A 25,024-nucleotide genomic window follows, 5' to 3' on the forward strand; every position below is an offset into this window, starting at 1 on the left:
ACAATGCACATTTAAATCATCTCTGTTTCAAACCAGAGTGCACAAACACTTTTCTGAGTTTTGTTTCTGTTGGTGAGTTAATTTTGTTGTCATTGAGTCTATTTCTTTTCATCTTGTGCACCATTACTGTTAATAGAGCTTTGGCAAGATGACAAACTAGAGCGAGCAATGGGATGGAAGCAAAACTGAAGGCAGAAGTTGAACAAAAGCAAAACTGTCATTATGAAGAACAATCAACAGCACATAATCAGTTTCCAATACTTTTTCCATTCTATTTAAATCAGTGAGGGTAGATTATTAGAAACAACTGTCTGCAGCTGAACACGATAAGATTTAACAGCAGCACAAACTGTAACTTTGTTAAAAAAAAAATTATCATAAGTTCAAATCAAAAAATCACTGTAACATTATAACATTGTGTTTGGGTTTTGGGGGATTTGCTTACACAAAACCAGACAAGGGAAGACTGATGGACTGATGACATTTTCTGGACCAAATGATGAATCGATTTGTTGAGAAAACAATCAGCAGACAAATCCATTGTAGGGTTGGGAGATATGGTTAAATTTTCCAAGTGACCGCCGTCAATTCAACAACTGGTTTAAATAACTTTGTCTTTACCTTAACCTCTGTCCTCCGTGTGTATTAATGTGAAAATCTTATTTCATTGAAACAGTACAACCTACTCTTCTTTATTTAAAGAAAATAAATCACCTTGAGATCTTCGATAAGCAGTAAGCTGTAAAGACAGGCTGTCTGAAACGTGTTGAAAAGAGTCTGATGGTTTCAGATGAAGGAAGCACTTACAGTTTCAAAGTGTATAAAAATGTGGGGATAACATGCTATCAAACAATCAGGGTGCATAACCGCACACACAATTTAGGTCTAGTTCTCAAATATGATTTGTGAATTGAATTTGCTTTTTAGCGCCAATCAGACAGCAACCACTTAAGATGGCTTAATTGTCATTTAGTCACAGCCCTGTTTTTTTTTTTCTCGAAAGACAGAAATCAGTGCAACAAGAATGTGCATAATATGGCCCAACTCCAACTGCCAGTTCCTATTAGCACACACTTTGAATTGTGCTTTACAGGTTAATTATTGCTCCAAGAAAAAAGAAAAAAAAAAACTGCAGATATTCAACCAACCCTATGTGCAAGTCCTTGTGTGTGACTTAGAGTATGTGTTTGAGTAAATACTGCAATTCGGGAGTCTTATTTATTTGCCTTTGAAAGCACCGGAGACAGTGCAGAAGTTTTCCCTGGACCCCCCCCCCCCCCCACACACCCACACCCACCCAACTATCCACCTCTTGGCAGTGCCATCACAACTCTGTCTCATGGTTTTAAATCCCCTGGAGCACGTCTAAGCTTTGGCATTGACTTTCAAATGAAGACTACCTATTTCCCACTGTGTACACAATGCATCATATGTTGACAAGCTCATAGTCGCACCCTCCACCCCCGCACCATCCATCTCATTCAGCAGATTTTTGCCATTCAATGCACGGGACAAGCATAACAGAAATATCCATACACTACAGCACACGTTAAAGATACTATGTGTATGCACCAGCTGACTGCACCACACTGGGCATTAGCTGGGTTTGAATAAATGTGATTCACTATCAGCTGTCATGCATGTTGGTTGACTTATAACTCTAGAAAATAGGAATACAAATTAAAACCATGCCATACATTTTCCTGACATTGTGAATGACTTTCCCCCAAATGGGCCTTCAGGAATACTCCTCTCCCACCATGACTATTATACCGTAAAGTCAGCTTACACTAATTCTGACTTATTGCTGATAACTCTTCAATTTACAGCTTTCTAATTACAGTCAGCGTGTCACAAATATAATTAAACAAAGCCCCTGAGAAATATGGAATTCTGAATATGGCTGATGGTCCACTGGGAACCTCTAAGTTTCTTCCCTGACTGTTTTTCAGTAACAGAAACAATATGTCATGTTCTCCAAACAAGACTGAACATATAGTCTCAACAATCAGCAACATATAGCTAAAGTTAAGATATTTCAACCTTTTGCAAAAGGGCACTGAACTCTCTGGTGTTCAAAATATTTCAGCAACAACAGCCACAGCCAACGCCTCCCTGAACCATCTGTTTTGCACTGCTAGCCACTATTTCTTCTATAAAAGTTGTCAAGGGTCTTTGTTTATTTCTCAACAAACCCAAAAAAAACGGAATGAACAAGTGCCATTTTATAGTCTTGAGAACAAATATCATGAAATATCTAGATGTCAGGAAAAGTTATCGGTTCAAGCCCCTAAACAAGCAAGGATAATCTCACCTTACTTTCCAATGTCTATTTAGGCGCAGTTGAACAGAACATTACTACTATCCTTAACATTTATTTGGAAAAAAAATGCCAATAATTTACAAGAAAAAAGCAAAGTTAGGAGGAATGCCTGAAAAAAGAAGCATAACTTTGCAATGCAGAGATACATTTACTCTTATTTCCTCTCCTGTTATCAACTTGTGACCCCTTGTGGGGGTACCGACCTCCAGGTTGGGAACCACTGTCCTATACAGCAGCTGGACGCAGAGAATCAGAGAAAACTGGACCGACTCCTTTTTGATAGCTCAGTTTAGTACCATGAACATGTTACATGCAGTTTACAATACAACTTATGGCTATCAAAGCTCAAATGTTTTATCTATAATCACACTGACAGCATGCAAGCTTGCAATGTTCAACACCTTTCAGCTTGTTTGAGTTCCCAATGAGTTGTTCGACGGGAAACACTAGACCAGTGTGGTCGTACTATACAGCTCCCAAGTGTGAGTGAGGTAAACATCAATTAATGAGAACAGGGCAATGGTGAAAAAGCACAGGTGTTCAGTCAACTGACTACTGCTAAACACTACTCTAAAATACTTGCAATGTTAGGCTAATGACTTCTTCAAGGTCAGTGTACTGTTTGAAAGACTCACACATAGAACAAAGCAGACCTCCTGATATTTCAACACAAAGCCTAACAATTGTACCAAACACGAGACATTACCATTCTGACAATTTAACGGCTGGAACCACATACTTTGGAAGTTTTTCCATTTACCATCTTTAAAATACAGGTTATCTGGCTAATATTCATTTTGTACCTTAGTGTCACATCTCTCAAGTGCTAGATATTCCATTTGAATAAATTACACAAGGTCACATTCCTGCTACATTAGCTTATCTTATTTTTATTCTTATGCTGCCGCCAAACTAACTGATGACAGATACAATAGAAAGAAACAGCAGAAAAGGCCTTCAGTTTACCACAGAGGCAATTCAAAAAGTCTGTTCTGCAGCATAGACATATTATTCTTTAAATGCTATTTTTGCAAACTGTGTTTGAAACCTGTCATGTGTTGAAATTACATTTGAGGTGTCATTCATTATTCTCCTGTGGCAGCAATTTTCAGGACTTTGGCAGGTATATCCTATTTTTCTATGGGTGTAAAATGCAAAGAGTCCAAGAGTGTAAAATAACCACTTTTTTTCCATTTGTTCACTGTTATTTATCTACTTTGCTGAGCTTGCATGAGGTTTTTCTGCAGTCATCATACTTGAAAGTCGGCTAGTCATGCAGATTTACACCAGGGAGCAGTCCAGTACAATCAGAAATGTTGCAAAGCTGAGCTGCTACTAAAGCTTCAGTGTCCTGTTCAACAGTTCCACTGTAGTAGGAGTAGTTGCTGGAGAAGACTGTGCTGTTAACTTCTCAAGATCACTCAATTTTGTTGTTGTCTTTTAGTGATTTTTACAGGGTTTCTGCAGGGTCCTCCAAGTTAATTTAAAACTTTACTCTTAGTTATTTCCCAAGTGCATGAATTTATTGACATTGACTCACTAGTGCCAGTTCTTCCCAGCAGTATATAACAGCAATTCCCACTAATATCTTTACTACTACTATTTAACTAATATCTTTATTGGTAATGCCAGAGGATTCGTCTTGTATTTAAATTGATAAGCTTATTTTGCAATGGCTACAGGTTACCACCAGCCTGTTTTAATAGGTTAATACGTCATGAATATTCAATGAAAAAAAACGTCAAGTCTAGACTAAGTTACAAAACTAAAACGTCTGTAATCACACAGAGAATACCGTTGGTCTCCAAACTGCTTTATAAAACTTTTTGTTGAAACGATAGCATGTGTACTAAAGCTATCCGCAGTGGACTCACCTAAAGACGTTGACCCTGACCCAGAGCCGTTGGTGTATCCGGGTGAGGCACGAACACGAATTTCTGCCATTCGGTGATAATAAAGTTGATTTTTGGACACAGGTTGAAAATACAAATCCATAGGAAGGAAGGTGGTCGTCTGAAAAACACGTTGTCTGCCGTACGTAAAATAACAAACACTTGGCAGGTACAGCCACATTCAATTAATGATCCGAGGAAATCCAAGATGGCGCCGAAGTATATCAGTGCGCCCTCAGCTCAGTGCTGCCGCCTCAGGTAAGGTAAGGTAAGGCAAATCCACTGTACCCATTGCCGCGGGAACTAGGGGTGCTAGTGGCGAGAGCATAATGTTCTTATAGTTTTGACATAACCACTTCTACTCTGCCTCAGAATGACTTCTTACCTTGACCCGTAACAAAGATCCTCTATATAGAAGATACCGCATTACAGGCAGCACCAGTGGTACGAGATGGGATACAGTTCCGGTCTCCAGTTGCCAGATCTCGCGAGAGTATGGTACTGAGACAGAGGTAGGTCTCGAATAAAGTTGCTGGGATGCGGAGAAACCCACGTAACACAAATACAGGAAATAATCGGAAATGAACCGTATCGGTTTCTCTACGTTCTCTGACCCTAACCATTTTCACTCCTCATGCCTAAACCGAACCAATCCAAGCCTTCCCAGGAGAGCAGCTTTTTTTTTTTGGAGACGGAGACTCCCGCCGCAAGTACCCACCGGAGTATCAGCGTGAGCGTTGAGGAGCCTGATTCTAACAGGTGTCAGGCCAAGACTGACTTGGCGGCATTTTAGGAGCCCGCTCCAGCCGCGCAGGCCGTCCTGATCTTTGGCTCAAATTGCTAGGCGAGGTCACCAGATGGTCTCGTAGCACAGTTCAAGATGAAGCAACATGTCTACCTAATCTCCATCCACAAACAAGAGCTTTGTTACAGAAATTGAAAAACTCACAGTTATGTCTGTGCCTGCTTATCTCTGTGGCCGCATCCTAGCGGACCTTCTCAGCCTTGCATCAGGCAAACATGGCTACAGCAACACCATGACCCAGAAGAGAAACACCTCTCCCAGGTGCATGTCCACACTGACATTTTGAACTCATTGGTCATCCATGACCTGATAAGAGACTTTCCACGACACCTGAGCGCAAGGCCACATTTGGATTATTACAACTACTGGAGCACCTGACCTGCAGCTCAAGGTAAGTTATTTGGTTTAAGCTGCCGCCGAGCAGTTTAATGTTCAGCTGTCAAATACTAGTTATTATTGTGCAATAGCATTACTGAGTCATTTTTTTATACACCTAGGTGCAGTTGTCGTTCCTCTGTGTAGTAGTATTGTTGTAGGCCTATGTTGTGTATGTATTGGTTGGGGTTAAATGCTCCTCCCACTACAGCACCCCCAGCCTAAAACATCTTCCCGCGGCCCGGACTGTACTTTCATATTCATAGGGCAAAATTTCTTAAATCAATTCTCTCATTTAAGTTGTTTCTAATTGATCTTGAAAGTTACTTTGACTCTCTCAAATTGGTAACAAACAAAACGGCCACATCAGCAGTTAATATATATTTTGAAATGTTTGTCTGAAGAAGTCGCACCTATATTTATCCTTTTTTCTTTTTTTTTTAATATTTGTATTTGTTGGGGTTTTTTTTTTTTTTTTTTTTTTTAATTATTTTCACATTTTTTGTGTTTTAATTTTTTATTATTATTTATAATCAGTTTTTATATAGTTCTAAATTATTCATTAATTTCTTATAAAGTGCAGAAAACCGGAAAATCCCTAAAATAAAACAATATTTGCTGTGACCACCCTTTGCCTTAACTGCACACACAGTTTTTCGAGGCACTTGGCAGGTGACTTGTTACAAGCGTCCTGGAGAACTTGCCACAGTTCCTCTGTGGATTTAAGATGTCTCAGTGTTTTCAGTGTCTTTGTGTAATCCCAGACTGAATCCATGACGTAGACACCAAGGCTCTGTGGGGGCCAGACCATCTGTTGTAGGACTCCTTGTTTTTCTTGTCTCTGAAGATACTTATGACTCTCACTGTATGTTTGGGGTCATCGTCATGCTGCAGAATGAATTTGGGACCAGTGGCCTCCCTGTTGAATAAGAATCTAAACTTCTAAAGTGCCTCAAACTTTCAAACAGCACCGTATGGTATATAAAGTAAGTATATACTTAAAATATAGTGTAATGTTTGCCTAACACATAAAGTTATAATGTACAAGGGTTCTGAATAAAAAGTCAGTGAGAAATCTTTCTCCAACCTCGACCACTTTTTTTTAGACAGAAGGGTATCATTTATAAGTTATAAACAAAGGTGAATTTTAAAGCAGGGTTTTTCTTACTCAAGAAGGTCGATTTGTTTTTTACTTTGTTTGCACCTTTCATTCTTCTGCAAATTTTGTGGCATGTAAACAGCTGTTTTTGTATTTGTTTTGTTTTTTTTGTTGAAGAACCACCCTCACTACAAGAGGATCTGTACTTCCAAGAGATGAACTTTGTTTTGTATACATAAGAAGTTAGCCTGACAGCTACATTTCTTTATTGCTGATTTAATGGGATTTGCTCATAATGTAGTTTGAGTTTTGTTTTTCAGAAGTTCTGAGTCTGTACGCTGTAGACTAAACAACAATGTCAACTTCAGACTGGATGATTAAACACTTATTTGTGTTTTGAAGATCCAGTGGCTGGTAAAGACAATAAAAATTACTTTCTTCACCAGGCTCAGTCAAAATGAAGCCCAACTGTACAGCTGAGAGATTTTGCGGTTGGGGCTCCAGGGCATTCAGCTAGCAGGGATGCGGTGGTTGCTCCCAGTTTGCACTGTAAACCAATGATTTCCTAGAGAGGCTTGTTTGAAATTATTCAAATTGTCAGCGAGGTCACTGGAGGGGAACTTGAAGTCAGCAGATAAACTGCTCCCCACCCCACCCCACCCCACCCCCCACCTCCTTCACCATATGCTTCAGCTGACACATTCCTGACCCCCTGTGGGCAGCTCTCTTAAAGCACACTCAGTGGTATTTTCTATGTAGAGATCAATTTGGTTGAAGTACTACAGTTTGTCTCTGAGATATCTGGAGAACACTGGAGCATCTGCTGTGTGTTTGCTGCCCAACCACCCTGCCACAGCATGTCTTATTTGGCATAGTTATCATGGCACTTCTCATACTCATACATCCCCGGCAGCACTGTATACTGATAAAGGACTCCTTCAAGTTCAAAGCACGTCCAAAACCACAGGCGACACTCTTCCCCCTGGGGTAGTGCTTCCGTTTGGTCCCTGTTCTTCCCTTACAAATGCTGAAAATGCTGTGCCAATCTCTCAGATGGAGCAGTTCCTTACAACAAAGGAAGAGAGGGATGACTTTGAATGTCATACATGCCTAAATGAGTATCTCATATAGTATTCATATTATGCCCTTGCATGGTGTCTGCATGAATCGTTTTCAAGAATTCCTTACATCCTACGACTGCTTTGTTATTATTTTGGTGCATAAAGGAAACATCAGCTGCCTCTGTAGGCTACACGTTTATGATGTGCATAAAAATGAAATGCTTGAGGTTTGAAGAGGACGTGCTGAGAATGTTTTGCATAGGGTGAGAAGAAAGCATTTTACTACAGTTTTCTGGTACTTCTAGAGGAGTAAAAAAAACTGTAACAAATCAAACAGACCATACTACATTTCTTTCTGCAAGACTGGCAGTCAGCGAGTCAGTTAATAAATGGCGAAGTGGGTTCATCAAAAGGGGCAGCTCTTGCCTGGAGGTTAGAGGAGTTGGCGGGTGAATATAAGGTTGTAAACTTATATTCTCCAACTGGCTCAGAGAAACGGGGTGTTTGAAGGGGCAACTATCTCCCCTCCTTCACAAAGCACTGCTGAGATTCCCCCCCGGACACAAGTACTCAACCCTGATGAAGGCCAAAAGCTAAAAAGTGTTGGTCTAACAATAAAGCTGCTCTGTATACCACAAGCGTTGCAGGAGTATTGACTTCTCTCGAAGTACTCAACCCCAAAAATCTACGGTGAAACTAGAAACTGATGAACAGCTTGAGCAAGGGAGTAAGAAAAAACGATAATCTGATATTTAACCTATACGTAACAGGGAGAAGTTAGAGTTTTGTATTTGTATAATGACCTTTCTTATTTCACAAATCTCATATTCCCAAACACAGACCTCATAACATTATGCTATAAATTGAGCAATATATAGGCTATAAACCGAAAATTAAAATTGAATTGTGTGTCGGTCGTAAAGCTTTTACAGGATTTGATTTTTTTTTTTTTTTTTTTTTTATTATTCACCTTTTAAGAATGAAGTCATAAAACATTCCTCTGCTCACTCGTAGCAATGACGCCAAACTCTCCAATTCCTTTCCAGGCTGTGCAAATCAAAGCTGTTAATTTCGACACTGATAAGAAGCCTGCACTGGTAATTCATTAAAGGTGCAATTTAAGATAAATGTAAGATTGTTTTTAGTGAATTTTCAGAACAACTATCAAGCTGTTAAGGATCTTTCCAAAATGAATCACATTCCTTTATTTCCTTTTATTTCCAGCACAAGATTCACTCTGTTCATACTGAGACAATAAGATGACACTATCATTTCATCGCATCACTCATGGCCAATTTTTACTATTTAATTATAATACAGTCAGTCACATGTTTGAGGTGGTCTTTTTTATTTATTACATTATTGTTAAATCATGTCATTGTTATTAACATGTTTCATAAAACTCACTTATTACATTACTTTGTCTTTAAATACACATTTCCCAAGAACTGGATGGTTCAAGGTTCAATATACTAAAAACTGATTCTTGACAAAAACAATCCCACTCAACCGCTTTTCCCAGAGCTTTCACCTGTTTTACACGGTCTTAATCAGTAGATATGAAGTTTACTCTGTTGTCATGGGCATGGATCTGTCCACCGTTACTATTATGGTTTCCTCCATAGCAGTTTGAGAGTATGACTTTGGTTAGTCCTGAGAGTGCTATATGGATGAGGAATGGTGGATAAGGTTAAAAGGTCCAGAAAAAAAAGTTGATGTTGAGTTAGAACTGTTTTGCCAAAGGACTAAAGAATGAACTTTGATGCAGAACAATAGATTTGTATGATGGATACTGTTTTGCTATTTTCCAGTTTTTTATTTTATAACAGTGTTTTATCGCTGTGCAGTATAAAGCATAAATACAGTGCTGGTCTGCCTCCTTTGTTTTTTGGCAACAACTTGGGAGCTACATAATCACTGTTGTAGAGTTTTAATACAACACGGCCAGAGAATATTTGTCTATTAAATTCTCTGGCCAACACTGTTGAAAGTTTCTCCTTTGACGTGGGGATGTGGTTTGAGTTCCTGTAATTTGTACCGTTTCATCTGTTCAGGTGACTGTCGCTGCTTGTGATAACTGCCCAGTCCTTCTGTTTGTTCCAAGCTGTTGCAGCAGCTGGAAACATAAAACACATTATTTCCTATGTGACAGAGGATTCTTCCGAAACTATAAACCAGGTGATTAGAACCTCAAATGTGAAAGCTGTCATGATTGGGATATTCTTTGACTTGCAAATCTGTGATATCATTGAGCAATAAAGAGTAAAACATTTTCCCCTTTTCCGCAGGAACCTTTCCGTGAACCCAGAAAAATGGTTAGGGTTGTAGTTCCTGCCCCAGAAATGTCCTCACGCTCCCGAGGTTGTACTTTCTCATGGTTCACGAACAAACACGTCGGGTTTGTAGCACTAGAGGTCACTGACTGGTCAAATACAGCATTCATTCAGACATCCGCCAACCTTTCCTGTGAAGTTCAAATTCCCTCTCTACCGCTGCTCATCTAATTTCATAATCACCATTATTGAAATGCAAAACACAGTTGTGCTACAAGAACTTTTAATCACTGAATTAGTCCCTTATTTTCTGGTGCTCCTTAGCTACTGGGACTATTTGGTTAAAAGGCCTTGCTGAACACGTTATCATCTAAATATCAGATCTAACTTATATTACAACACATCTCATCAGCGCTTCTTCTCTCGGAAGAATGCGGCAACTTGAACAGTCTTGCCGTGTACCCAGAATTAGGTGGTTTGAAGCCACCTCCTGACAAAACCATCATTGTGTAATCACCGGCAATTCATCTAAAATGACATGGTGGCAGATGTTTTGGTGAGAGGATGTACAGCATCTTTTTGCTACGAGAGCACTTCCTCTGCAGACGCCCAGCTGTGCAGGCAGCTGTATCTGCTGACAGCTAACATGGATTCTGCTTTGTGTGCAGTCTCTGATTTTCCTGTGCTCTCCATATTTGGAAGATACAGTTGCATTCAACATATTTAACTCATGTTTTTACACGGACCAGCTCATCTGTGAACTTTAGCTAATGCCGCAATCGCCAACAATTACAAGTCTCTGCTTATACGTAAAGATTTTGAGTGACCGCGTCTTAAACAGTGGAACGTATACGGGTCAGTGAGTACTTTTACATTCAGACAGAAAGACATCAGTGTTTCCATGACACATTGACTAACTCGAGCTCACAGTTGTACTACAAATCCTCCAACCTCAGCGATCATGTAGGTTTGTTCCCTGCCTCTAGTATGACTCATGGGAGCGTCTCCTAACACAGCGCCTCTGTGGTGGCAGGCGTACTGGACCGCCATCATCATGGCTGCAATAATAACTACTGATTAGGGTTATTGAGCAGTTTGGTTAGGTTTAGGAAAACACGTTGGTTTGGGTGTTATGTACTTCCTTAAGGTTAGAGGACCATCGTCATCGTGGTTAAGATAATAAAGACGTGGTTACGCTTGTGGAACAGTCGTGGTTAAAAGAAACAACAATGACAATTGATTTGAGAAACAAATACCGGTCTCCTGTGTCAGTGGACTCAGCCATCCACGCTAACCTCCGCCTGACGCGGACTTGGTCGCTCAGTACACTACATGGCTCGACTTCTGACTGTGCTCCCATCATAGTTACTACGGCAGCTAGAGGTCGCCTGACAATGAAACATAACTATAGGTCTTTCTAAGCTGCTTGGACAGACGAGAGTTTTGCTCTGTAATAACAGTCCACTGTTGAGATAGGTGAAAGTGTTAACACTTCATTAACTGGATCCTGGTTTGTGCTATTCACAGCACGATAATGAGGAATAGCAGTTATGGTATGAGAAACGTGCGAAAAGGGCACTTTAAAAAAAAAAAAAGTGTGGCTGTGCTTTATTTATTTCCTCTCATCTCAGGAGCAATTTTTAGAAAGGAAGGATTTCTTTGTGAAGCTTAAATTGAGTCCAAATAGTTGAGGCAAATCTGAGCAGGCCTTGAAAAAGCTGAGGCCCAAACCTGGCACGTCCTTAATCATCTCTCAGATATTCTGGATCACGTCCAAATAAGAGGCACTTGAGCTGCCTAATGTCCTTCCATAATCACCATGATATATTAAATATGACCAGTTATGCTAATGGATTAATTCATTAAGCTAATTAATGCACTAATTTGTATATATTTTATGTCAATGTGATTGGCTTCATATAACATGCAGGTGTTAATATCAACTCTGTGCGGCGTTGTTAAGAAACTAATTTGAAGAAAATAAAATGTTCTTTATAAATATGCAGATTTATGCATTAAGATGCTCTAAAAGCAGGTGAGGTGATCCAGTGACCTGCAATTTGGAGTATTAAATATGACAGACAGTCACTGAGATGATGATGTGGCGCCTTGCACCATGTGCTGTGCTGTTTGGGGATAAAAAACACGATGGCGAGGAAGGGTAACAGGCAGGATGAAGTAGTGGGAGTCATTGAAGTGACATGGGTCACCTCACTGCACCAAATAATTAACAACACCTACATGAACTATATAACAGGTCCATATTTTCATACTTTGTCATTTTACCTTCTATTACCCAGTGGTTATGATTTTTTTTACAGTACATTAAGATGTATATTTCACACCACAGTAGCATATTTAAATCTGAAGCACTTAACCTTAAAAACTATTGCTGTTAGGGTCATCTCTCTCTTTTTGACCTTGCCCAGCTGAAAACAGTTTTTCTAAACTTCTCCTACAACTTTTGTGTCTGATAGATAATATATGTTCACCGCAGACCACCATCTCGATTCTTTCCTCTTGGGTCCGGCAGACAATCTTCTTACAGATGTTCATCTTTAACTGTCCAGGGAATGATCCGCTGACGTCCTCGTTCATTGTTACACACAGTCCACTGCAATATCAGTCCACTGTTCAGTCCACATTGAGCAGTGCCAAACCAATAACTGGGAGTTAAAAGAGCACATTGCAAGGCCAGTTGTTGAGGAAGCGTCACTCCTGAAATTGCCATTTGGTTGGGAAATAAGATTTGTCATTTCTCCTATGTTAGACACAGGGTGTATAGATTTGCTAATAGTGCCAGGCATATATTTTCCCTGTATTAATTATGGATATGAATTAAATGTTACTTTCTTGTACATATTATTTCTTTGGTTCTTTTTTAAATATTGTTTTGGTAAATTTATCATTATTCAATGGCAAGTTGCAGCATGTACCCCAGACTTTTCGCTGCTGCTGAATGTCTTACCATGTCACTGGAAAAAAAATAATTTCAACTTTAAAAAAAACAAAACAAACTTGTTTGTCTGTAAATCTGCCACATTAGATTATCCACTGTTGAGGTTGCATTCCTTTCATGCTCAGTGGAGCCTGCCTGCATGAGTAAAAGTTACAAAAGCTAGGATCTGACACCAGAGACTTACTAGACAAATTATCAAATTTGCAAACAATGTTTGCTTATTGTTTGCCGTGCTGCTTTAATTTTCGGATCAGTTGTGAACCGGGGACCAAGGGTGGCACAGGGGGAACTCATCACAATGGCAGCCATGCTTCTGACCTGGCCTGTTACCAACTGGCAACTGAACAAACAATTCGCAATTAAAATAGACAATTGAAATATCCAGAAGAGCTACTAAATGGACTTTTAGATGAGACTGCGAGTTGCTGCTTCCAAGGTCAAGAATGAACTTAATGTCCTTAAAGCAATCAGGAAAAAAAAGGGACTGATGAAGATCGTGCAATATGATCAAAATCTCAGGAAGAGCTCCGAGATGGACCTTGACATGAAGGTGTTTTGTCAAATTATCTTTCCAAAGTCAAGGATAAAATTTGAATCTCAACAACTGGGTTAGAGTTTGCTGGTGGGAAGCCAGTGAGGACTCGACTCCTTACTGCAACATCAGCGACATCGTTTGTGAACGCTCTGCTGGCAGGGTCCTTTTAACTGTATCGAAAACCAGCGCAAATGAATTTCAGAGAAACTTGTCTCATCTTTTCAAAACCCCTTTATCAATCACAGGTCCCTACAGTTACAAGTTCTGATTTCACTGGCTCGCTAAATAATTAGTGCAGATTTCTTAGGATTTGTGAACCCTCACTTTCTCTGGACTTCAAAGAACAGCTTGTCGTCGACAACCCTCTCTCTGAACCCTTTAGGACACCGCTGCTCCAATATCCCAGACTCATTAGACGGGACGCACGGCTCCAAATGCCAAGCGGATAACGGCGGGGCAGCCGTGCCACCAGATAACAGATAAAGACGGAGATAGGCCCTTGTGTAAAATTGTTGGCTACATGTTGTGATGACATAATTCATTATCCCCCATCCTTTTTATGAGGCTGTTATCGGTTTCATTCAGATGTCTATCCAAATGCATAAAATGTGATTACACTGAGCTTTGAACTTATGCTGGCGCATTGTGCCTTCTCACTAAATCCCTAGCGCCACAGTTACATTTTACCACTGAAGGAGAAACGTCACAAACACTCGGGAGTATGTTTATTGTGTCGTGTGTGTGTGTGTGTGTGTGTGTGTGTGTGTGTGTGTGCATTTGTGTGTGATTAGATAACGCATGTATAGTGCAGGGTCTCTATATTTATGCCTACGTAACTGTCACTCATCTCTTTTTACACCCAGACTCGTAATTAAGTTTTGATATACTCCGCTGCCACTATTAGAGTCACACAAACAGATCCCATTTTACGTATCTGGAATGTTTAGCGAATGTGGGAATATGTGAGCCAGTAAGGACGGCAAAGTGGATGAAAAAAAGATATTTTTCTGCCCTGGTAGCAACTGCAGAACCCGAGAGCTAAATCACTTTCAAAGTTAATCTGCTATAAATCCTGGCAGGCAGTCCAAATCTAGGCAGAGAAACTTTTGAAACCGAATGTGGAATTTCAATGATCCTCGCATTCAGAAAGTCGTTGCTTAACTGGAATTCAACAACAATACCAGAGGCAAAACAAAGAAGGTTTTTCCCTTCCTGAGAACACCAACATTTCACTTCATTGCTGCTTGACTCTTACACTGTATGTGGGATACGAAAGGACTTCTGTTGGGATCATGAGGATGTCAACTGTGTGAGACTGGTGCATGCACTGAGAGGAGGCGGAGGGATTTTGAGCAGGGAAAACATTAAGAAAGTCATTAGGGTAACTAGAGTTCAGCTGGTCAAACACTGGAACGTTAATGAGCCTCGGATGTGTTTCTCAGTTAGCAGCCTGCTTTGTTCTCAGCAGGACTATGGATGTTTTATGTTATGGACTATGGGCTTTCAGTGATCACTGAGACAGGCTGAGGAATCCTGCAGGGACTCCGACATTACTCTGAACTTCACAGTTGTCTTGTCCAACTTCATTTTTCTGTCTTGTTTAAGATACAAACATGATGAAAATGTAGAGAAATGTGTCTTTAATGAGTTCATGGGCTACACACAATAATGTTCTAGACATTAAATAGTTTTGACCAAACTAACTGATTAGGCTACTAGTTTCCTTTTATGTTTTGAAATTTTGGAAAACACACTATATTTGTTTTCTTGCTGAGAATCAACTGAGAAGATCAATACCCCTCTTTTGTTTCTATGGTAAATATGAGACCACAGCCAGCAGCTGGTTATGTTAGCTTAGCACAAAGACTGGAAACAGGGGGAAACAGCTATCTTGGCTCTGTCCAAGCCATAGTGTTAATCCCATTCAGATAGGATTAACACTGGGGGGAGAGGAAGTTAAAATAGTCCCTGTGGTCCCTGGTAATTTAACTCCAGGTGGGATTTTAAACTTTGTGAAATTGTGGCCTGTAATAAACATGGACATTCAGAAGTATTAACCAAAAGAAAAAGACAATAAATGCATATAAACCATAAAGAGATATGCTTCAGAAGTTTATTTCATGATCAAAATAATCCACATACATGAGTGCATTACAAACAGGAACTGCTATTAGCTAATCCGGTGTACTTCTAATGGTGTTAATTTGCCAAAAGCTAAATACGTATATTCTAAAACCTGGGTTTTAAAAGTGGTACGTACCTTCCTGTAGCTGACATTACAACAGCTCATTTGATCAGCTCTTACAAGGTCCAACGGTCCTGATGGCTTTAATTTTCCCAGGCCTATGTTGCTGTTAACATGTTTCTGTTTATGAGATTGGTAAAAATATTTTCCTTCTCTTTCTTTCTCCATATTCACCCAAAAGCAAAATTGGACACAAACCTAAAATGCAGGGGTAAAAAAATATCCACTTTAAAATAGAAGGACAGGATTTAATTTACAGGTGGGCCAGTGAGTTTGCAGAAAGACGATATGTCATTTCATCAGTAAATATTACCAAGGAAGGGGTGAAACATTACTCACATCTGCACTGGATTAAAATCACTGACCAGAGCAGGTAATGTTAAAAGCACCCCACCTTCCCTAGAGAAATAAATCCCATCCGATTGGGGCTTAAGGCAACAAAATCCACCTACAAGAGCCAGGTTACCCGTTTCCCGTCTTTGTGATAAGTTAAGCTACCGTCAGCTTGTTATAGCTTCATTTTTACTGCACCGTATTTAAGTCTCGGCAAGAAGGTGAATTAGTGTATTGAGCCAAAATGTCAAATTATTCCTATAAAGTGCTAATAGAAATTGAAACATGTACAATTCCCCGACAACTTTATCTGAAGATTGTTCTCTGTGATTGAAAGACCCAGATTGTTTTGTTAATAAGATTGTTAGTTTGTGTGTTTTTGTGGTTTTTTCTATCAAAAATTATTATTTTGTATATACAGTATCTTTATATGTATTTTGAAAATTAAAGCATATCAAAGTAACTTAACCTACAATAGGACTTGTAGGGAAATTGTGGGATTCTAGGCTTAAAGACTAACACTGCTAGCACTTGTAACGAACCTCTATGTTTCCTAGGAATATATCATATGTCTTTGATCCACCCAGGCAGTCATCTACGAAAAGCCAGATAGCACACTGTGACCAGTCCTCAGCTGCCAGTTTGTACTATATGAAAATTTGATCAAATTCATCCTCAGGGGGTGTGCACATTATTCATCACAACTCTGAATAACCACCCAGTGAGAAAATGAAGTGATTCTAATATATCTTTTGTCATGCACAGGATTTCTGTCTAGCTTGGCACGACATCTGAGAATTATAAACAGCCTACTGTGTACTATGAGCTCCAATTGTACCCTTGGATTCATCCAAAAGCCACAATTATTAACAACTGAGAGCATGAGTGAGCTCCAGATTACAAAATATTTCCAACAGTCATCCTGCACAGCAGAGGTTTGAGGACATTTTTGTGCAGCGACCAGAGTGCCCCATAAGTTGTGTGTGACAAAGGTTTGACAACTGGGACTTGGACATTATATGGTCCACATTACAATCGTTTATGATCGCAGGAGTCTCACATACGAGGCAGTAGCAGGAAAGACCTTGACTTTTCTTTTATAGGCGTTTAATTTATAGACCATTTCAAATGTCATGAAGTCCCAGGCTGTCGCTACAACTCTGCAGGAAAGGCCTGGCAGAGGTACACGGCTCTCACAATTGTTAACAATCATTACATAATCAGACTGATCTGATCGACTGCACTGTGCCCGGAAGAATGGCGTCACACTTGGCCGCAGTGGCAGTGAACAGTGAACTGCGACCTGTGATGCCATTAAAATGCAACGCATGGCCAGACCACCCCAACACCCGCCTCCCCAAGTGTCATACGCTTCCAACAAACGGCAAACAACAGAGTTATTATCTCAGAGACAGACTGTTACGTCTCCTATCTAGTCTTGGCCAGCGCCACCAAAACCCCCACCCACGCAAACATATTTTACAATGCCTCGAGCCACATGTGCCATCACTGTGCTTGCAGTACACTGACAGGATTAGCACAGAAACCTAGAGCCTGTTGACCCTCACCCTTTAGGTTTGTGCAACTTCTATTATGGTCTGACCATCTGCCAAAGAGCACTCAGACAGAAAGAGAGCCGTCTCAATATTTCACCCTGCCTTGGCTTTAAAGAACCCACGAAAGCCTTGTTCTGCTGTACCGTATGAAATGGGTTATGACAATAACAATTTAACAATCCACTTGGAGTTCAATCAAGACATGGGAGTGGAAGAGGTCATGCTTCAGAAATCTAGAGCCGTTTGAAAAGTCAGGAGACAGAGCCTCATACTGTTGCCTTAGATTGATCCTCAAAGCAAAGGAAAAAGAAATGTGATCCAGTGGAAATGCTACCAGCTTGACTTCACTGCACACAGAGCCGACATTCTAATACATCATTACAGCAAGTTAACCATGTGCTAATAATCTAAATTACATTATAACTGTTCTCATCTGTAACTGCTACATGCTTTAAAGCAGCAGTGAGGTCCTGTAAAAGATTAATCCAGCGTGCACAATGGGAGGAAACATCATCAAACAACCCTCCTGTTTGCTAGGCTATATAAGAATGTCAGGAGGTAGTGTCTCCTACACATGGCAGAAGGATGACATATTTCAATGTGTGTGGGTCTACTGCACAATAACGATTCTGCGTATTGAAGAGGGGAACAACAAAGACGGACACAGAAACACAGATGGGAGTTGGCAGCGGTTTAAAGCTTAGCTCAAAGTGCAAAGAATGGAGATGCAATAGGAGAAGTGTTATTGTCGAGCAGAGCTGGGGCTGAGCTATTGAGAGATGAAACATGGTAGCCTAACAATTGGTATATCAAAATGTGCATAAAAACAAAATGAGATTCTCACCGTTGAGAATTGTTGTTTTCACTGTATTCATTCAACTGATTCTTATTATTCAAATTGTGTTACAAAGCTCAAATGTTAAATATGAGTCAGAGTCACCATCCATACCAAGGGTTGCTGGTCAATTAAATGGAGAGGATTCAAGAGGTAAATACCATACAAATAGTACAGCTGGGCCTGTTTATAGAAGTGCTTCACACACTAAATTGCTCTAGAGGAGTCACTCTGGTTGTAATGGGCAACCTCCCAGGTGCGAACGTATGTACTCTAACTGTGAATGTGAAACCAGGCATCGCTTAGAAAGAGTATATGCAAATCTTCTAACTCAGGGTCAGAACAGGTGGTTTCTTATAACTCAGACAAAATTCAAATAGTTGGATATTTTGGGAATTATGCTTATTCACTTTGACAAGATTTACGCAAAGATTGATACACTCCTTTGTCTATGCTTGGAGTTTGTATACGTAGGCCTTAATGTTTATTTAAAAAAAAAAAAAAAGAACCTGTTGAAACAGTTTCTTTGCGAACAGCTGGGGTGAGGTCTTGTCATCACTGTGTGCAGTTGCCAGGCAAACAGTGGAAATGCTGCACAGAGGTGCTTGGTCGATGGACAAATTGTTCATTACATTATATACCAAATTATATTTTTTAGATTTTGTCTCCATATGGAATAAGCAAATGATCAAAAACATGTCAATATTTTTAAATTTGAACAGCACAAGGCTAGCTGTTTCCCCCTGCTTTCCAGTCTTTATGCTAAGCTAAGATAATCACCTTCCAGATCTTAATGTACAGACATGAGAATGGTATCCGTCTTCTTGTGATGGTGTTTGAGATCTCTTAATAAATATCACTGTTGTCAAAATCAAAACCCACCTGTATGACAGGATACCAATTAAGACAATGTTTTGGGGGTTTTTTTCATATCATTTGAGTGAACTGAACCTTTAGATATCAAAAGTAGCTTTGAAAAAGATACGATGAGGAACTCAAATGTGACAGGATGTTTAAATCTCCTGTTAAACCGTTGGCCCTTCCTACAGTTATAAAGACGCAGGTGCCCAGTCATGAGACGGCACAGTGCGGTAATCAGCGTTCAGCTGAAAGTGACGTTTAAGAATTTCCTCCACTGAAGAAATGTTTTCGTCTAAAAAGTCCTCAGACAAAGAAAGAGATCGGACCAGGGCACAGGCGGACTGGTCATGGGGACTACTGGCTCCAATCCTGGTCGACCGGTTGCCTGTAAAAACATTTGTAAAGTTTTTTAAAAGTTTCTACTGGCTCCATCAGTGTCTTTGCCGGCTCCATCAGTGTCATTCCTGCAACGGCGGTCTCTGCGAATAAATCCAGGGCTGAATTTCTTTCCCAGTCCGACCGTGGAAACAATACAGTTCTAGCATTACCAAGATGGAGAGACCTACGAGCTGCTAAAGGGCTTTTTCTCTCCTCCATGTGTCAGTAACTTGATGGCTGCATAATGCTACATGTGTATTTTCATTAGTATCCGGCTACGTTAGGCATGATAACGTTAGCTAACTTGCTATTACTGATGTGATGAATGTGTTTGGCAAATGTGGCTGTCACTAGCTGGCTTACTGCAAGCGTTGCTGCAGAGCATATCACGGCAATGCTAGCTTGGGCTAATGGTTGTGGTTGGATAGTTTTTTGAAGGCTGTTGTGTACATGGTAACTGTAATAAGTTGTGCTTCCTGTTGTGTGTTGAGTGGCCACCTTCACTGGGCTTTGCAACACCTTGCTGACTGACATGAAGGGAGCGGAGGGGGAGGGAGGCCAAAGTTGTGGCAGATGAAGCATTTGTTTTGGTCTTAGATGCTGGTGGTCTACTGCGACATCTAGTGGCAGTGCCACATCTATATACAGTATGTCACCTTGTTCCATTAGTTGGTTTAGTAGTATTATGTTGATACATGATCGAAAGGCACCTAAACATAAGGAATTTTGTTGATCCCTGCTTTCCAAAGGAGCTGCCAGGGTTATGGTTCATTCTGATCCCCCATGTTTATTCAGTGTCTCAGTAGGAACCACTGGAAGCTTAGGATAGCACAGTAGCCCTAAGGAGGCCGGTGCGAGATCATGATGTCAGTGGTGGAATGGGAGAAATTCAAGGATCTGACTACACAAGAAGTTGGCCACAGGATTTGTGGATGCACCTGACATTTGTACAAAAAACCACAACAGTAATGCTGAAAAACTGTGCTTGTTAAAACCAGTTTGCTCTGTAAAACAGCTCATAAAGACATCTTAGAGGGTAAATGGTAAAGATTTTTGACCGTGCTGTGAAGCCAGGGCACCTGAGATCATAGTGAAGGCCCTAAATTGGTGCCATTTTCAGTAGCGGCGCAATTTTCCTCACAAAACATACAGCTTTATTGTCATATCATCCAGATATGCCCCCTACTACCAGCTACCATTACTTGCTCCCCACACCTTCATACAAAGTGCTTTCCTTCTCAAATCTGAAAGGCTTTGGTCAGTTTTTTTTTACCATTTTTTTTTCTTCCTCCAATGAAAAGTAATATTGACTCAAAAGCCTTTGCCTCCCCATGGTGCTCGAAGAAAGTCATTGTAATGAAAAGCAGAGCAGCTCCATTAACACCACTACCTGCTCAGCTCGCTACACCTCCTACCTGTTGTTAAATGGCTTAATTGGATCTGAGGTGGAAAAAAAGAAGGAGTGGACAGACTTTCTGTAGTGTTGGTGTGGTGAAGCAAAATGTTTTGCCGGTGAGGATATTCTGAATGCTGCTGTTTGGTTTTGTCTGTGTCCTCGTGGTTTTGAACACAACTGTGAGTATCAGTATCATTTCAGTGAAGAAAGCCTACAGAGTCTGAGAATGAGCATTGTCTTATCTCTCTTTCCATGCCCCTCTAAAACCGAGTCTGTTATTTATTGAAACTATAGCACATTTATCTTGTATCCCCACTATACGCCACACAATATATATTATATGTATCCTGTATTAATGATACATTACTTGGTCCCTGGTTTGTATTCAAGTGGATAATCAATTAGAGAATGCAGCCTTGAAAAGCAGATCCACTCATTCATCCGATGCGCCAACTGGAAATAGATTCTATCTTGTGGTTTCAAAGAGCTTTCACAGTTAAATTGAATGCATTGTGGGAATAAAGGGATTGAAGTTGGATTGCAAAGGCCTACAGATGGCTGAGCGTTCAAACTGCATGGTTTCTGTAGCGTTCACACTTTCTCGACAAGAATTTCAATTACTGTTGCAATTAGTTTAGAAATGTGTTGGGATCGTTAGTTTCTGTGTGCCCTGTGAAACACAAAGAGAGTCAAAAATTGTGTAGGAAATACAATATACAGACTGCCAAGGATCTGAAGCGTAGATCAATAAACACATTCTTTGTCTTGTCTGTGAAATGATGAAGCTGTCACCAGGCACCTTGCCCTCGAAAAACAGTCAGACCGGAAGTGCTTATTTTAAGTGAAGGTAAAAGACATTATGATATACTTACATCATTAATGGAATACATCATCAGATCATTTACATCAGTAAAAGTTGAATATCACACTCTAATAAGAGTCTGTTACAAGTAAAAACCGCATTGGAAAATTGTCTTAAGTAAAAGTACATAAGTATTATTCACAAAATCTACTTAAAGTGAAAGGTAAAGTAGTGACTGCAGATTGTTACACTATTATATTATTCAATCATTAATGTGAAATAGCATTTTGTTGTCAAGGTAGATGTTGTTATAAGTTTAAGTTATTTTAAGTTTTATCTATCACAGTGAACCATATTTTTGATAAATACCATCAAATGTTTTGCATGCAAGATCTCAATTTGTCAAGTAACTAGAAACTAAAGCTGTAACTAGTTGCCTAACTAGTCAAACCAACCAAATTATGCGGTGAAGTGGCAAAAAATGAAATTAATTCATTATAATACAGATGTATCAGTTTGTATTGATTGTGCTGTATAGATGATATTTTTTCTCCAGCAAACATTAAGGTGGCTCTATATCTACAACAGAAGCCTCTTCAAAGGATTTCAGCCTGCACATCAGAGTGCTATCGATAGCAGAACTTAATCTGGTTTAAGGTTGGTTTAAACACCATCTGCTGCACTATTTAAAAAAAAAAAAAAAAAAAAAACAAGACTCCAAATTTTCATTCGCAAACCATCAAACAACACAATTAATGGCCATCCCCGGCGCAGGAGCCTGTAATATACTGCCAAATGAGTCAGGCGCAAAGCTGAGGATGAAAAACAAAAGTATAATCCCTCCGCTGCTAACGGTGTCACTCAAGGATTAGTGTGCCAAGGAAAAAAATAACACACTAAGTACTACGCGGATAAATTAAAAGCTCTGGGCAACATAGCGTGCCTCCAGTCGTTTCAAAAACATTGATTGTGCCACAGTGGGAAGTGTTGGTGCTTCAGTATGAGCGCCCCGGCAGAATAACAGCAAGTATAATCTCAACTTCAGATACCCTGATATCAGTCGATGTGAGCCTCTGGGACCTGGCGACGAGTAAATAGAAATGGTAAAAGCTTAAGGCAGTAGATTGGAAGATATTTTCTGAGTCAAGGAGAGTGACCTGATGGATTACTAGAAAAGAGTTGAGGCGCCTCGCTGCTGATGAGGGTTAAACTCGGTGTCTGATAGCGAGTCAGACAGAAAGGGGGACTTCCCATGGATGGAGCTCTGGTTCGGATGGTGAAACAATCAGTCCACGAAGAACAAAACACACAAGCACATAGGAGAATCACATTTTCTTTACCTGTGTGTCCAGACGTAAATCATCCAGGGGGATAATCCAAGCGTGATTAGCGCTGAACAGAAGGACGCAACACTTCTCAACAAACTACTATTAACGATAATCTCGAGCTCCGGTCAAATCCACGGCTGGTGTAGTGTAATTTCCGATGTACAGAGAGAGAGAGAGAGAGAGAGATGTCCGCGGGAGAAGTTTGTATCTAAAAACAGCCAAAAGGGAGGTTGTTAATCCTTTCCCAAAATATGATCAATGTACAGTAGAGCCGCAGAGAGGAGGAAGAAGAAGAGCAGAGGGGACGTGGAGTTCAGCACCACGGCAGAGTGGACAGCTCCGACGGCGCAGCGATCTCACCTCGGCCGCTCTCCGGTCTCGTGTGCGCCACCGAGGCAGGAGCCACCAGCCCCAACCTCACCTACTGGCTCAGTCCCGACCGGATTTACATACAATCACGCAGGAGGGAGGGAGGAGAGGGAGGGATGAACCAATCACAAATATCCCGTAGTAGGCAGTATAAGCAACCAAAAAACGAGGACAGACTGACAGACGGGATGTGGAGCGGTTCAGTCGCTCCGTGCCAAACGAAACTGTCCTTGACTAAGACGGCGGATGAAAAGGAAAGAGAGGGGAAGAGAGAGACTTGGCTTTCTTTATGGCTGCCCCACTCTCTCTCTCACACACACACACACACACACACACACACACACACACACACACACACAAGCCTTGTGTGTGTATATATATAGTTTTTTTATATATATATATATATATACACACACACATACACACGTGTACGTGTAGTGATGGAGTGGTGAATAAAAAGGTGCTGTATCCACCGTTTTATTCTGCACTACATCACCACACTGTAGCGTTGCTGTGTGACCTCCAGGTGATCGTCATGTGGGAGGAATGATCGCTTTTTATTCGTTTGTTTTGTTTTTTTCCCCCTCTCTCTCTCTCTCCTTATTTTACAGACCTTTATTGATCTGCCTCTAAAGGGGAAATCGGTATCTAATTAGAAGACTAATCAATTCGGTAATAGGGAATGGTTGAAAGAAAATGTTTTATTATTACTTTTTTGATGATGTTATTAATAACAGTAGGCCTAATAGTTACTCAAATACTGCATTTAACTACATTTTTACTTGAGTACTTGGGAAATACTGAACATTTTTACTCCACTACATTTTTCTGACAGCTGGTTAAATATTCAGACTTCACATGCAAACATGCAGTCAGTGATCAGTTTATAAAATATGATATGTTGTTACAGATAAAGCTACCAAACAGTAGGTATATATTAAAGGGTCAAAATCAGCTCCATGTCGACCAGAGCGTCAAAACATCTCCAATCAGAATGATATACACAATTATACAATATATATATATAATATACACTCTGAAAGGGGCCATTCTGCAAAAAAATACATTACTACTTTTAGTTCAGTAAAAGATCTTAGTACTTCTTCCATCACTGGTAGTAGTAGTTGTAGTAATAGCGGTAGTAGTAGTAGTTTGTGTGTCAGCCCACACAGACTTATAAGAGACCAAAAATCTGTGGTGATGTTCAGACGTTTGAGCCGTTAAGTAGCGACACTGCAATGTGCATTTGTTCCATAAGTAAAAGCCTTGAATTCAAAGTTTACTTAAGTAAATGTATAAAATAACGGTTCATTTCAGGGTAATATTTGATTGTTATTACTGATGCATTTCAATGTAACCAGCAGTTTAATGTCATAGCTGGTCAAAGTGGAGCTCCTTTTTACATGTTTTACATCTATAACAATGCATGTTATATTATATTATATAAGATAATCTTATCTTTTTATATCAACAATGATGATTTGTGAAGTAACTAGTGACTGTATCACAAAATGTGAAGTGTCATCAAAGCTCAGCGAACATTTTATCAACAGCGGAGTGACTGTTATAAAGCTACAAGTATCCCAAATTTGAGAGGAT

At 40.1% G+C, this 25,024-nt stretch overlaps 1 protein-coding gene across 4 annotated transcripts in view; it reads right to left on the minus strand.

Annotated features, from left to right (window-relative positions):
• The window catches only part of fstl5 (follistatin-like 5), a 165,936-nt gene extending 142,279 nt beyond the window's left edge, over positions 1-23,657 (minus strand). For 2 of the 4 annotated variants that reach the window (XM_056382851.1, XM_056382848.1), the window contains exon 1: positions 23,069-23,656. In XM_056382851.1, the coding sequence (XP_056238826.1) occupies positions 23,069-23,091 (23 nt within the window). In that variant the 5' untranslated portion in view covers positions 23,092-23,656. Of the gene's footprint in view, positions 1-23,068 lie in introns of all 4 variants that reach the window. The other 2 variants (XM_056382850.1, XM_056382849.1) reach the window with 2 other exon arrangements.
• Between the last annotated feature and the right edge of the window lie 1,367 nt (positions 23,658-25,024).

Source organism: Seriola aureovittata, chromosome 8, assembly GCF_021018895.1.
Source record: "Seriola aureovittata isolate HTS-2021-v1 ecotype China chromosome 8, ASM2101889v1, whole genome shotgun sequence".
In the NCBI taxonomy this organism is placed as follows: Eukaryota; Metazoa; Chordata; class Actinopteri; order Carangiformes; family Carangidae; genus Seriola; species Seriola aureovittata.